The 14,379-nt window shown below is 55.3% G+C and overlaps 1 protein-coding gene across 4 annotated transcripts; it reads left to right on the top strand.

Moving 5' to 3' along the window:
• The first annotated feature begins 571 nt into the window (after positions 1-571).
• LOC147597987 (uncharacterized) lies at positions 572-13,376 on the top strand. Of its 4 annotated transcripts, XM_086765892.1 has the most exons (7): positions 572-724; positions 5,404-5,711; positions 6,305-6,529; positions 7,435-7,683; positions 11,297-11,336; positions 11,446-11,653; positions 12,600-13,376. In XM_086765892.1, the coding sequence occupies exons 4-7, from the start codon at positions 7,576-7,578 to the stop codon at positions 12,667-12,669; spliced, it is 426 nt and encodes a 141-aa protein (XP_086622018.1). In that variant the 5' UTR covers positions 572-724; positions 5,404-5,711; positions 6,305-6,529; positions 7,435-7,575; the 3' UTR covers positions 12,670-13,376. The 4 variants fall into 4 exon arrangements, 2 of the variants coding, with proteins under 2 accessions (XP_086622018.1, XP_086622017.1); XM_086765891.1 differs by lacking the exon at positions 572-724 and having other exon boundaries at positions 4,324-5,711; XR_015261007.1 differs by lacking the exons at positions 572-724; positions 11,297-11,336; positions 11,446-11,653; positions 12,600-13,376 and adding an exon at positions 9,003-11,255 and having other exon boundaries at positions 4,324-5,711; positions 7,435-8,041.
• The last annotated feature ends 1,003 nt before the right edge of the window (positions 13,377-14,379 follow it).

Below are 14,379 nucleotides of genomic sequence, written 5' to 3' on the forward strand. Positions count from 1 at the left end.
GGGGACAAACTGGGGGTTGCCTCCCATGGCTGGCACTGAGAGCCCACCAGCTACTTGACTCTGACTGTCTTGGTTTCTGCTTCCTTTCTTCTCGGCTGGTTTCTTCTGTGGGGTTACCCTGGGGATTGTCCCAACCCTATTTCAGTCCCTCGGGGTTTTTCCGCTGTTCGATGTAGAGCTGAAAGCTTCCCGCAGAGAGATAATTAGTGTCGAGGCGAGAGATCTGCCCCTGTTCCTCCCTGCGGGGTAAAACCAGCTGCTGTCACCCGGGCAGGAGCGGAACCCTCCGGTGCGGTGGGGAAACGGTCCATCTCCCAGGGATGCTCTGCGCCAGCTCAGCCTGGTCCCTCAGCCTGGCACGGAGATGCTCTGGGAAACTGCGCCCAGGGATCAGGCCAAGCGGGACCAGGCTTTCCCGTCCTGGCAGGAGGAGCCGCTCGGGAGCGGCCGTTTCGAGGAGCTGTTTTGCAGTCCAGCTCCATGCACGTATGTTTGGGACTCAGCGCCACGTCCCGAGCAAGGTTTTGCTCAGCTGTGGTGCTCAGAGGACTGGGCATCACTTCAAAAGGCACAAACTGACTTTACGAAAGGTTTTATCCACCCAGCGAGATTATTCTGCGGACCACCTCACTCCCAAGCCTCCTCGAGACCGTAAAACCCTCCGGTCGGTGCGCGCGTTGTTCGTTTCTTGGCGATACCCACCCAGCGAGGGCTGGGATAGTGGGTGAGAATGCCAGAGCCCCAGGTGTCCGTGTGGCTGGTGGGGCCGTCGAGTGTGCTGTGGGAGAGGGCTCCTGCTGGGATGCTCTTTGGGATGCAATAAGCTGGTCCCTGACTGAGTCAGGCACACGGTGTGTGAAATTCATGGGTAGGGCACGGCAACCAACTTCCCTGCGGCTCTGGAGGAGTTTGCAAGCCCCGAGGTCTGTGCTCAGGGTGGATTCATGCACGGGAAAGTGCCCGGGCTGTGGGCAGGGGTTTGCTGGAGGAGAACGCCACTAACGGCAGCTCCAGTGCCCGGCACGGGATGGATCCCGGGGGTGCGTGGGAGCCGGCTGTGAGTTTGGGAAGCCGTTTCACTTCCCGGCCGCTGTCACGGCACATCCGAGCTCGGACCCCAAGAGCAGCCCCGTGCCTTGGAGTTGTAAAACAGCGAGTGGCTGGCTCTTCTCCTCGCGTCGCTGGGCTCGGGAGCCCTCGAGCCGTTTGCAGAGGATGATTTACAAACGGCAGCGAGTTCCCTTGGTTTGTTTGTGTAGGTGGCTTTTTGTTTATGTGTCTGTTGAAGCCTTGACAGCCCTTGACAGATTTCTTCCTTTCCTCCTCCTGCCTCGGCCCACGCCCTTCCTGACACGGGAAATTCCTGGGCGATCCCAAGCCAGGAGCACGGTGGGCAGCCGTGGGACGCCTCGCCAGGGCCGAGCTCAGATTGAGGAAGGTTTTTTTTCTCTGCACTCTAGAGATGCTGCTGGTACAGGTGATGGGTGGAAATTATTCACCCTGGCTCTCCCCATCCTTCAGGTCCCCTTCTTGCTGTGCCATCAGCCACCACCTTCATCTCCTCAGGGGTTTTTTGGGACCCTTTGCTATCCCATCTTTGTGGCAGGAGAGTCTGGAGCTCAGAGAAGTGGTGGCTTTGGGGACAGACTCGTTAAGCAGCACGACCAGCACCGGTCTGAGGTGTCGCTTTGGGGACGTGCGGTGCGATCCAGCTACTTTATTTTCTGGACTGGAAGGACACAGGTGTAGCTCCGGGCACTGATGTGCCCACAGGCAAGTTGTCATCAACTTTGGAGATAGGAGGGACAATTATGAGAATAAAAGCTTTTGGGTGCACAAAGTATTACTGCTGTGGGTGTTGCGTGCTTGCTTTTAAGAGAGCTTTGGAGCGTCTTGGAGGCAAGGAAGCTGCTTGTGCACGGCCTTGGGCCATGCAGAGTTGCCCAGAGCTGCTCAGCGATGACGCTGAAGAAAACCCCGACAGCCTCGTGCTCCCCGCGCTGAGGTCCTGCGGGTGCCGGTGTTGCCTCCGTGGCCCCGGCAAGAGAGGCTTCGCATCCGCCCCGTGCGCTCCTGGGGATACCGGTGGCCGACGCGAGCCTCGTCCCGGTGGGAAGCAAAGCTCCACCGCGTCGGCAGCACCGGCTGCTCGCAGAATCAATAGGAGTGTCTGTTACGGAGACGCACGCGGCAGTGTTTTAAGGGACAACGTCAATAAAGCCGGGAGAGCTGTTCGCGGGCTGCGACGAGGGCTGGCGAGCAGGCGCTCCCCAAGCCGGGGAGATCACGACCATTGAAATATTGAAGTACTCGCATATAAACTGCGCTTTCAAGTATTTTTGACAAGGGTACTAATTAAATCTTAATTGACACTGCACTAATTAGCTTCTTAATTACATGGAACCACATAATTAGCAGCACACTCTGTGCTAATTGTTAATTAGGAAAACCAGGCTTCCCCATATCCCCCCCATCTCTCCCCTCCTGTTGTTGCTTTTAACTAAAGAGCCTCTGGTGGGAGGAGGAAGAGGAGGGGGAGGCTCTGAAACCTGGCCCAGGAGGGCGGTTGTGCATCCCACTGGGATGGTGTGTGGATCCAACTGGGGGTTTGGGGTGGGGGTGAGAGGTGCTGCGGGGGTGAGTGGGGAGCACTCGCTGGGGTTTGTTAATGGCAAGGTGTTGGTGATGTGGCCCAGCTCTCCTCCTGGAGATGTCCCCATGGAGCCCCACCAGCCCTGTCCCTGCAGCTCCGTCCAGGACACCGGGTGGCTGCGGAGGGGGCTGACCCACTGTGCCAACAGACCACTTTACCCCCCTCCACCGGCTCGGTCAGTCGTCCCCAGGTCCTCCCCGCTCCCTCCGTGGGGTCCCATAGGATGGGTGATGCAGTCCCTTGGCTTGGTGCTGTGTTGTGTGACCCCTCTGCCCTGTGGCCACTTAACATTCCCGAAAGAGGTGGGTTTTTTCCTTTTCTGTCCACTTACTCCCTTTATTCCTTTGGTTTTTCCGGTTTTCCTGCCTTGCTCCATCTCTCCTGCTGGACAGCAGGCGATGGGAGCATCAAAGCTTTCCCTTAAACGGGTGCTCCTCACCCCCAAACCCCCTTGGGCTTTCACTTGGCCGCTTGCTTGGCAGGGGTGAGGGCTCGTCCCCCCGAAATGGGCACCTGGGGTGGCTGCAGGCTCTCACCCAGCTGGGTGCTTGCGGGAACCGCGGTGGCTTTGCTCTCAGGGTGGATTTTCGTCCCTTGGCTATATGTGTGTTCAACGGGCATCGCAGGGCTTGGGGCTTAGGAGCCAGCATGGGTCTGCGCCAGCATTAGCTTGGCACTGGGTTTAAGCTCAGTAACTGGTTTTGGCAGAGGAATTGCTCTGGATTTGGCCATGCTGCTGTCGTGCGGGACCAGGGCTGCTTCATCGCAGCTCCCGCACCAGTCCACTCCTCAAAACCCTCCAATCCCACTGGGGATCGCGGCCGTGGGGTGATGCCCTGGACCACGGCACACTGCGCCCAGCATCCGCAAACTTCTCTGCATCTCCTGGCCCCAAAAGTTGCATTGGAGCAGCCTTGCTGCCCCTGCCAGCTCACCAGTGCCCATCCTCACAGTGGGAGCAGAGTCAGAACCCCAGGGCTGCGGTTTCGCAGGTCTCTTCTGTCCTCTTTTTAAGTTTTAATTTTTTTTTTTTATTTTTTCATAGTGCAGTTTTCCAGGAAATTAAAAAAAAGGCTTAACAGCAGCTGTGGAGTTCCTCTTTCCCAAGAAGGCCCAAGGAGTGGGATGCGGAGCGCGGTGCAGCTGGGAGATTGCAGCCCCCTGTTTATGGGGAAAGAGGCGGAGGGGAAAAGAAAATATCTGTATTTTCACCAGGGGGAGAAGAGCAGGAAAAGAAAAGGGAGAAAAAAAAAAAGAAGAGGTGAGAAAATTGTTCACATTTGACAAATCTTTCTAATTAGGGGCCAATTATGTCCTCAGATTCCTAATTGGGATTCCGGCAGGTTTTCAGGCTTGTAGGGTAATTACAGGCTCATAATTCTATTAAGATGGAAATTTGGGAGAAATACCTTATCATAACATTTAGATTTTTGCCATCTGTGTTGACGGGCTGCAGCTCGGGTGGGAAGGGGCCGCTCTCGCTCGGGCGCTTGGGGCCCGATCCTCAGCTCGTGCCGGGCGACATCGCTGCGGGCAGAACCTGGCTGCGGAGGACAGAATGGGGGGCAGAGGGGTCTGGGCGTCATTTCAGTCCCGTGGGGGCTTGTTGGGGTCTGTGGGGTGGTGGGACCGTGGGTTTGAGTGGAGATCTCCAGGGTTGTGCCGGGACAGGAGGGCTGGGTGCCCTGTGTTCCATCCCATCCATCGCCACCGCTGTCCTGCCCGAGCATCGCCTCGGTATTTTTAACCAGAAGTAGCCATGGCAATCGCTCTCCCTTCATCTTCCTCCTGGCCCAGAGGAGGAAAGAGCTCCCTTAGCTTCCAGGCAGTAATGGTTTTCGTTTGCACCAACTTTCACCTGGGTGCAAAAGAAGGGGGAAAAAAAAAAATTTCAATAATTTTAATATTTTTTTTCTTCTTTTCCTTGTTATACTTTTTTCAGAAACTGATGTGACTTGGGTTGACAAACGCCTAGAGTTTAAATCCAACAAATCCTACTTGGACGTAATTTCTCAATGAGAAATTCTGTCTATTTTTCCCAAAATCCGAGTGTGTGGTGGCTGTGCTCATGCTTGTCCCGTTCCTGGGATGGGCTGCTGAGACACTCCTGTCCCCATCTGTGCAGCAAACCCCGCATGAGGGATGCTGTAATTTGGGGGTTCCCCAGATCACTAATGCTATTTTTATTTTTTTTTTTTTAATTATTTTCCCCTCTTGGCTAACAAAACCAGCTGTGGGTAACTATTTTAATCTGTGTTACTGGGTGGGAACGCAGCTTTTTCTAGATCTGCAAATTTATAGCACCACTAAAAAAAAAAAAGAAAAAAAAAAAAAAAAACAGAAAACCCTCCTCTCCGTAAGAGTCTTGCTGCCTTTGATCTTTTGTGTGAGGCCTCTTATCGGGACGAGAGTAGGTTTACACGCTGGAAGATACGGGGATAATACTCTGCGGAGATAAGCCGCAGCACCGGCTCTCCTTTGTGTGGCAAATTTGATAGTACTGGGAAAATGTTTACTGGGAGACTTTGGGAGAGAACGAGTTCCCGGCGCAGCTGAGGAAAATAATCGCTTTGCATGATAATTAAAGGGTGGTGGGCTCAGCATCGGAGCTGGGATGGTGTCGGATGTTAAAGCGCTGAATTGTTTTGGTGGGATGAGCAGGGAAATGGGGACACTGGGGGTTAGATGAGCATCCCCAAGGTGCTGTGGGGGTTTTGGTGTTGTCAGTAACTTCAGCTCTTGAGTTGCAGCAGGAGCCTGAGCATCACCGTGGATCATCGGCAGCACCATCCGGAGGGGAGGGAGGAGACCTGGACGGGGACGGCTGCAGGGAGAAGCCACACATGAGAAACCTGCTGGATTTCCGCCGTCTCCTCCAAAAGGAGTTCCCCAACTCTTTGAGGTGCCAGAAGGAATTTCCCAAGGGCTCCTTCAGCATCTCCAGACGTTCAGCTGCTGGGCAAGGACACCGCTCCCACCCGGGGACCGGCTGGAGGGGAGCATCGGGGACCGCTCGCCTTCGGGTCACCCAAGAATGGCCCCCGCCACCCGCTGCCTTGTAATCGGTTTCCTATTAATCTAGCTTTTTATTATTATTATTATTGTTATTATTATTAAACATCTCTCTTCTCCCAAATCATCTCGGAGCTGTGGTGAGGTCCCTGGTAATAGCTCCATAAATTTCAGCCATAAAAAGTAATGGAGGGAGACAAATGAGATAATTAGGAATAAATCTTGGCGAGGTCTCTATTCATCAACATCCCCCAGAACCAGCCAATATTCCAAATCATTAGCAAAGCCTGTAATTAACAAAGAGCCAAGGCTTCCAACGTTAATAAAGCTCGCTCAACTCTATATTATCAGGTAGCGGCTGACGAATCAGCCCTGTTAATATTATGGCCTTTGTTAAGGATCTTCTTTCTTTCTCTCTCTTTTTTTTAAAGCTAAAAACCCTGTGTCATTTTTTTTTTCCTCTTCTGCTAAATTTTAATTAGATTTTGCATGTGCATCTGTAGAGGGCAAGTGAGGGGACAAAGGGACAAGGTTTTTCTTTTATACTTGGAGATACTGGCAAAAGAAGAACCTGATATAGATTTTTTTTTTTTTTCTTTTTCATCTTACATTGCTCCACACCTCCACGCTCTTCTACAGGGAGACAAAGTCCTCAAGGCTGGTACCAACTAACGGCCAACTTTTATGCATCCCTCCCCTTTCCCTGGAGCCTCGGGATTTCTGGAACACGTGTGCCGACAGAAGATGCCACCCTGGCTCTGAGAACCTGCCACCCCCTGCCTGGATGAGTCTGGTGGGCTAAAAGCAGAAGGGATTTGCTGAAGAGCAGAGCACGTGCAATGATTGCCTGTTTCCCTATCACAGGTTAGAAATTATGTGGGTTCTGGGGTTTCTGGTCAGCCACTCGCATCTTCCATTGTGTCCCCTAGCAAGGCTGGCACTAGAAGCCCAGGTTACTTAAAAAAAACCCAAAACATCTCCAGGTGGGACAGCTATGGAATAGAATCATTGTAGAACGGTTTGGGTGGGAAGGGACCTCAAAGCTCATCCAGTTCCAGCCCCCTGCCCTGGGCTGGGACACCTTCCATGGACCAGGTCGCTCACAGCCCCATCCAACCCGGCCTTGAACGCTTCCAGGGACGGGGCATCCACAGCTTCTCTGGGCAGCCTGGGCCAGAGCCTCACCACCCTCAGAGGGAAGAATTTCTTCCTTATATTCCATCTAAACCTACCCTCTTCCAGTTTAAAGCCATCACCCCTTGTCCTATTGCTATTTTCAGAAAGTCCCTCCCCAACTTTCTGGTAGGCACTTCAGGTGCTGGAAGGCTGCTAGAAGATGTCCCCAGAGCCTTCTCTTCTCCAGGCTGAACAACCACAGAAGTCCCTCAACCCCCTGTGCACACAGGTTTATGTCCCACCAGCATATTTAGTTTGGTCTTGTGTTTGTGCAGCTGGGAACATCCCAACATCTGGCAGGGAAAAGGGAGAGGTTTGGGAAGGATGAATGACTCTGTGCTTCAGGCTCACACAGGTCAGGGTTGGGCTGGGTCTGTGGGCAGCAAAGCAGGTGAGCCCGGTTCCCTCCTCTGAAGCATTTAGGAGCAGATGAGAATCCAGGAGCTGGAGATGTCCATCAGGGCCAGCAGCTCCTGTCTTCCTTCACGATGCTTGTTGCCACTGCCAAGGCTTCACCCTCCGTGACGCCTGGTGCCACCGGGCTGGCCAAGTGCACTGTGCATCCTGGTGACAGTTTTCTCTTTCTTTTCCAGTTTCAGGGGCTGATCCTCTGCTCCCTAAGCTACTGGAGGGATCCCAGTCTACTCCACCCAGAGCCCAGCAGCTCAGGGCAGGAGAGCAGCAAGCACTGACCCCAGGGAGCCTGCCCTTACCTCCCACACCGGACCACCTCCATGCCGGCCAGGGAGCCTGCAGATGGTCTTTTCCTTCCTCAAACCTCATCGTCAGCTGCTGCAAGTCAAACACCGGGAGATGAAACTGCTGCTGGGCATTGCATGCAGGTACTGGTGAATGTTCTGCAATAGCCCCCAAAAAAGGGGGTGCAGAGGCTGAGCGAGGGGTTTGGGTGCTGCCGCAGAGCAGATTTCTGCGCTGGACAATTGCTTTTTTCCATTTCATATGAGTTAGCAGAGGCTGCCTCGTGCTGTCTAAAAGCTACACAAGAGGAAAGTTGGAAAACCCAGCCTGTGCCTCAGCAACACTGTCCCCAAGGGGAAAAAGTAGAAAGCAGGGCACCACCACCCCCAATTTCACTTCTGTCACCGGTGTCCAGCTGGGAGGAGACCCCTGAGGAGGCTGTGGCACCCACAGGCAGATGATATCCTGCTTTAAAGCTGGTCACCGTGGGACGGCTCTTTGGTACGAGACGTGGGGATGGAGAATGCTGCGCTGGGGGTTTGTGAGGAGCTGGTGTGGTCCTTCACACCAGCCGGGTTAGCGGGGCCCTAGAGGTCTATTGCTTTGGCAATAACCCTGGGATCAAGCTAGCTGGGCAAAACAACCCATGGCAGGGCTGCGAGAGGCAGCTGGGAACCTCTGGCTTTTCCAGAGGCTACAGTTTTTCAGGGAAGAGCAGAAGCCACCGAAGGAACCTGGCTGTTACCAAGCCCCAACACAACCTCCAGAAAACAACTTGTTTTAATCTCAGATGCTACAGGCGAGCCCTAGAGCTTGGAGAAGAGCAAAACCCATCTGCTTAGTACAAAAAAAAAAAAAAGCTTCAGGACTTCAGGGCAGAAAGCATTAGGAAGAAACAGGAGGATTGAACCCCCAAAAATCACAGAAACCAGCTGCCTCTTCAGCACAGCCCGCACAACCCCGCACGAAGGGAGGGTGAGCTGGTGCCTGGAGGAAACCGGCTTCTCCACCTTCCCATGGCCAGCCTGGGGTCACCCCAACCACCTTCCCCCGCTTTTTACCCCCGAAAGCAGAGCTCACGCTTACCTCGGCCGCTCACCACAGAGCCTGTCCCACTGGTCCCAGCAAAGCAAGCCTTGCCTTGCCGAGAGCCTTTTGTACCCCAGCCCCCGGGCAGCTGGTTCCCCATCGCCGCCCCTTGCCAGGTGATGGGAGGTTTCTTCCTCCATCGCCATCACCCCTCGCCAATACCGGGCACCTGGCTGCTCCCCAGCCCAGGGCTGGGCAGCGAAGCCCACCTCGCACCAAAGCAGCCCAGAGGACCCCGTTTTCCAGGGTGTCGCTGCTGCAGCGGAGACAGGGCAGGTTTTGGAGCCGACCAGAACTTTTGCTGCCAACGCGGCCTCCGACATCTCTTTTAATCTCTCTTATAATGATTTATTTTTTGGCTTGGTGCTTTTAGACTAGAAACTGCGTCAGATCGAGTGGAGTGAAATCTTTGCCAGTGCACTGGGTGTGCTTGGGTGTCACTAAGAGGGGCAGAGGCCGAGCACTTCTGCAATAAAAATGGGATGCTCGTGTCTTGGTTTGTCCCCATGAGGAGCTAACCAGAGCCTGGAGGACTGGCCACTGTCTGTCAGGCAACTGGGCCCAGTGATCGGGAGACTGGGATGGCCAGTCATCCCTTCACTAGAGGGCAGCATCATGCCAATAAAATTGCCTTAAATCTCCACAATTTTGGATTAACCAGGTGGGAACATTCAAAGAACTTCACACCTTGGGCAATCTGGTGTCGAAAGGTGCTGCGGTGTGCTCCGGCGGCTACCGGGCTGCCCGAAACGCCAAACTTCCGTCGCCGAGTGCGGCCGAGCCGGGTGCGAGGGGCAGGTGCTGCTCTCAGGCTTGGAGGCAGGGGGACTCGGGGAAACGCACCCCGCGCTTGCTCGCCCCATCTCCTCAGCGGGCTGCGGGAGGGAGCCGGTCGCTTGCGACATCTGGAAACCATTTCCGAGCGGCTTCGCTGCCCGGCTGACGCGCGGCGAGGGGAGAGCGGCTCCCCGGCTGGGGCGGGAGGAGGCTGAGCGCAACCAGCAAGGCAGCGGCGCTGGGGTAACCACTGGGATTGGCTTTATCGCAGGGAGATGAAAGGTGGCTGGAAGGAAGCGCAGGGGTAATCGCCAGCGCGGCTGGGCCTCCGCGTCCCAGCTGAGCTGAGGGGCTTCGTGCTCAGCACAGCGAATGTTGGGAGAGTTCCTTCCATGTTGCCCAAATCCTGAGTGAAATAACCAAGCCAGACGCGTTAGATGTGTATCTCCCCTTTGCAGCGGGGCTGAGGAGGCAGGTAGAGAGACCAAGGGACAGAGACCTGGCAAGGCTGAGAACTCAGTGCACTCTCAAGCCTAAAATTAAGAAATCCTTCATCACCCATCGCCGGGAGCAGGCTCAGACACTAACGAGCTTGGAAATCAGTGGGGTTTGGGTGGAAACGGAGCTTTGACCTGTTGAGAGCCACCAGCATCCCTCCAGCACCAGCAGTGCCAGCAAATAATTAAACAATTAACAGCAAATGGCGGCACAGGGGATGGCTCCCGGATCGCTGAGGGGATTGCCGAGCCCTGGCAATCGGGCGGGGAGGTTCAGCTTTCCACGGGAAACCCAGCCCCAGCACGGGGCATCCCGAGGGATGGGGGAACCCACCCACAGGCAAACGAAACCCAGAGCCCGCGGGCGGGACGGGGCCTGCAACAACAAGATAATGCGGAGTGTACCGCTGGGGTGGGCATAGAAAAACAAACACACAAAAAAATAAATGCATAAAAATGTGTGTGTATGTAGGTATGTGTGTCTATAGATAAACACATACATATATATGTTTCTGTATACATATATATATATACACAGTCAGACTATATAGTACAAACACACGTATATATTAAAAAAAAAATATATATATAGTGGAAATAGGAGTGCTCAGGTCAGCTCCAAACGCCACTGCCACATCCGTGCACACAGGGGAAGCAGGCTGGGTGTGAGCAGGAGCCCGTGCGAGGCCCGGCACGTAAATAGCGGCGAATTAACGCGTGGGAGGCGAAGGGCTGTTCGCCCCGTCGCGCACGTGCGCGCAGCGCTTGCCAACTTTCCCTGCTCGGCAGGGGCGAGCGCTTTGGTCTTAAAAGAGAAACGGTGCCACTTCTTTCACTCTATAACTCACCGGGGCCGTGCGGCGTGTTTCTGTGGAGGGTTAAAGGTAGGGCTGAATTTTCCCTTCCCAAAATATTCCCGTTAATGGCTTTCAAATGTTGGCATCCCCGGCGAGCGCATGTGCGTATGTGTGTGTGTGTGTTGGCTGCCGGCGCTGTCTCACACGCCGCAAGCTCCCCAGCTCCCAGATATTTAAGCGAACTCCATCTCCTCTCCGGTTTCAGCTGCGTTTTTGAAAGAAAACAACTCCCACCGACTGCAGCAGGAAATCACTGTTTGGGTTTATGAGGCACCTCTTCCTGAACGAGCCGCGTGGCAGAGGCTCTGCGAGGCAGGTAGCCCTGTGCCTCGGCGTCGCGTGGCCAAGAGGGACGAGGTGACGCTCGGAAGCTGCTCGTGCCATGGCTGCAGCTGGAAAAAAAAAGGAGATGCTTGAGGTGCTGGGGTTCATATCAGCTCCGTAGATTAAACAAGGTGTATGTTAAGGTGTCGAAGGCATAAGGGATGTCGTTAAAACAAAAATAAAGTCGCTCAATTTTAGTTTTCCTGGTTCAGGTCCCTGCTCTGCACGCACAGAGGACCCGGTTTGGGGCTGGTAAGTGGAGGTAATGAGCCCTGGTAATGGCGATGTATGAAAGCAGAGTGCTGCCGGGCCGGGATCCGACCTTCCCGGGCCCAAGCCCGGTGCGGCCATGCCTTTCCAGGTGTCCATGGTGGAAGGACTGGACCCCACAGCGAGCCCACCACCAACCCCTCTGAAGCGGTTGTTTCTCCCTCTTGTTTTCCTGACCTCTCTGATGCTGGAAAAATCATCTGCTGCCTGCGTGACCCGATCAACCTGCTCTGTCCTGAGCCCTGGCACCAGAGTTCCCTGCGGATAGAGCCCGTGGGGATGCTGAGCCCCAGGATGTGGTGAGCGAGGCAGCATACCCGTCGGGGCGAGTTTGTGTGTCTGCCCAGCTCTCCTACATCTGGACATCAACCTTCTTTCTCTGCCCTTGGGCAGAGGCTGAAGGGGCGGCATTAAATCGGGCGGCGGTCCCTGGGTAGATGTGCCTATGGGTATACACGTGTATGTGACCCCGGGGCCGCGGGTCCAGCTGTCCTGCACATCCTGGCTTTGTCCCTTGTTGTGTCCCTCAGGGTCTCGGTGTTTTTGGGGGGCAAAGTCCTCCCCTACCCTCTTTGCCCAGGTCTCTGGCAGTGCATAAGGTTGAGGGGCTCAGCTTCTCTCCGCTCCTCCCCAGGCGCCCAGGAGAGGGTTAACGTACGTGTTTCTGTATTTTTCCTTCTCCAACTTGGTAGCAAGGCAGAACGTGGGGCTGTACGGCCTCCGCTTTGGGTCCCAGCCTCCAAGGCTGGCTGGAGGAGCCGGCGCTTCCAGGCAGATTGCCGTTTGGCAGCGAGACCCTCCGGCATCTGCCAATTCTGCGCCGCTTCAGCTATCGCCGCGCTCAGACAGCTTCTGCACCCCCTTCCCTGGAGACACGATAACTTTCTATGTAATCTCTGCTGGCGACAGCAGCACGGAGCCGTCCCACCCCGCTCCCCTGACCCGGCTCCTTCCAAGCTCGGAGCCGAGGGGCTGGGGTGCCGGGCTGGCAGCACCCCCTCACCAGGATGTGGGTCCCCGTAATCAGGGGACAGACGTCCCCATGGCTCCCCTCCGGCATGGGTGAACGCACAGTGTGAGGACAGGCCAAAGCCACACCAAACACGGGCTCGTTGGCAGCCGGTGGGTTTTCACCGGCCAACAAACTCTTTCCTGCATGCTCCATGCACGTAGGGCATCCTGAGTGGCAGCAGTTGGCAGCCTGGGTATTTTTGTCCTTCCTTGACGTTGCTGTCTCCTACGCAGGATGCTGAGAGGCGTGAGAGATGGCTTGAAGCCCCCTTGTGACACCCCCACCTTGGTCCCAGCCCTCTAGGACACGAGGGACCCAAACCGGGTGCTCGTGCCGGTGCAGGCTCCGGGATTTTTCCTTCAGCAGATGCTCACGCTTCTGGCAGGTTCAGGATCAAAGGAAAAATCAACTCGGACCAGATACTGTCAGACGCCAAGGAGTGGGAAAAAGTGATGCTGCTGGGCCTGTGGCCTCAAACTGTTTTTTGGGGAAGGGCGAAAGCGAGGAGAGGAGCTGCGATGGACCTGCGATGTTAATTCCTTCCAGCTGTTGTCAGCCTGGCAGGTTCTCAAAGGACGTTTAATAGACTGCAGTCGGCTCCCCTCTGCCCGTCCCCCCATCGCCGCGCTGTGCGGAGGCAGCCCGGCAGAACCTGGGATTGCATGAGCTGCTGTCTCTTCCAAAGACCTACTTTTTTATTTTTTTTTTCCCCCTTTGGCTCTGAAAGTGTTTTCTCATATGTGTGTGTGCACGCACGCACGTGTGCAATGACTTTCTCCCACACACACAGCTCCCCCACCCAGCAAAACCTGCCCCCCCTTTGCTTGCAGTGAGTTAGAAGGGATGGGCACGGGGCTGGGGCTGGGGATTGCACCGGCAGCGAGGAAGAGGAGGAGATGGCTTTGTGGGCCTCCTTGCTGGAGCGCTCCCCAGCCTGCCGTGTGAACTGGGAGGAAACAGGACGAAGAAAGTAGTTGGAGTGGAAAATAAAAATTCTCTCTCTTGCTTTATTGATCGTGCCTGCAGACAGAAATAGCTCGGGCTGCTGAAAGCGGTCCCCCACCGAAGGAGCAGGGGCGCGTCCAAGGATGCGGGGCTCATGCCGACCAGCATCCTCCTGCAGCACGGGGAGGAAGAGGGTGCCCAGAAACCTCAGGGCAGTGGGGTGAGCCAGCCCTGAAGCAGAAGGGTCTCTCACCTGCCCACCACGGCTCCTGCGTAGTTTCCAACCCTTGAGTCGTAAAGATTGGTGGACGCTGGCGGCATCGCTAGACATGCTCAGCGTGGGACACACGGCCCCGGCAGCGCACGGCCCTGGCAGTCTATTTGCAATTAGCTCCCATCATTAATACATCCCCCGGCCCACCCCTAATAAATAGCCAGCAGAGGTTATCGGCCAAGCAGCGCCGACGGCCAGCTGGGTCCGTGCTTTAAAATCCGCAGCCACGGAGCAAGGCTATTTTAGGCAACAGGACCATTTACCGAATTTTTAGCTGACGTCCTTGAACTTTTTCACTTAAGCCACCAAGTGAGGGGCCAGGGAAAGAGGGCAGGCGAGCCCGGCGTGCCCAGCACAGCCCAGCGCTACGGCTCCCAGCTCCGAGAGAACCATAAAAACCAAGTGCTGGCAGGAGAGTAATTAGTTAAAACTGAGCACATCTGTTGTTAATTAATTCCCAGGCAGGAGGGTTTAACTCCTGCCTTCCCTGATGGTTTGTGAGGTGGATGGCTGGCACTAGCCTGTATCCAGAGAAAGGCTTGAGCTTTGCTTTTCCAGCCCTTTGCAGGGACTTGGGTTGCTCTGGTCCCTCATTCCCACACCCCAGCACCATCTCTGTGATTTTCAGGAGTGCTGAACATGTGAGCAGAGCAGCCAGCACTGCTCAGGGCAGGGAATGTGCCCCAGGCTTGGAGCAGGGGGCTGAAAAAAAATCCGGCTTTGTCCCCGCCGATGGAGCTGGTGGAGAAGGTGGGACCTCTCCAGGGGTGGGTTTTCAGAGCATCGCTCTGCAG

The sequence above is a fragment of the Chlamydotis macqueenii genome, chromosome 23 (assembly GCF_036417535.1).
Source record: "Chlamydotis macqueenii isolate bChlMac1 chromosome 23, bChlMac1.mat, whole genome shotgun sequence".
NCBI classification, from domain to species: domain Eukaryota; kingdom Metazoa; phylum Chordata; class Aves; order Otidiformes; family Otididae; genus Chlamydotis; species Chlamydotis macqueenii.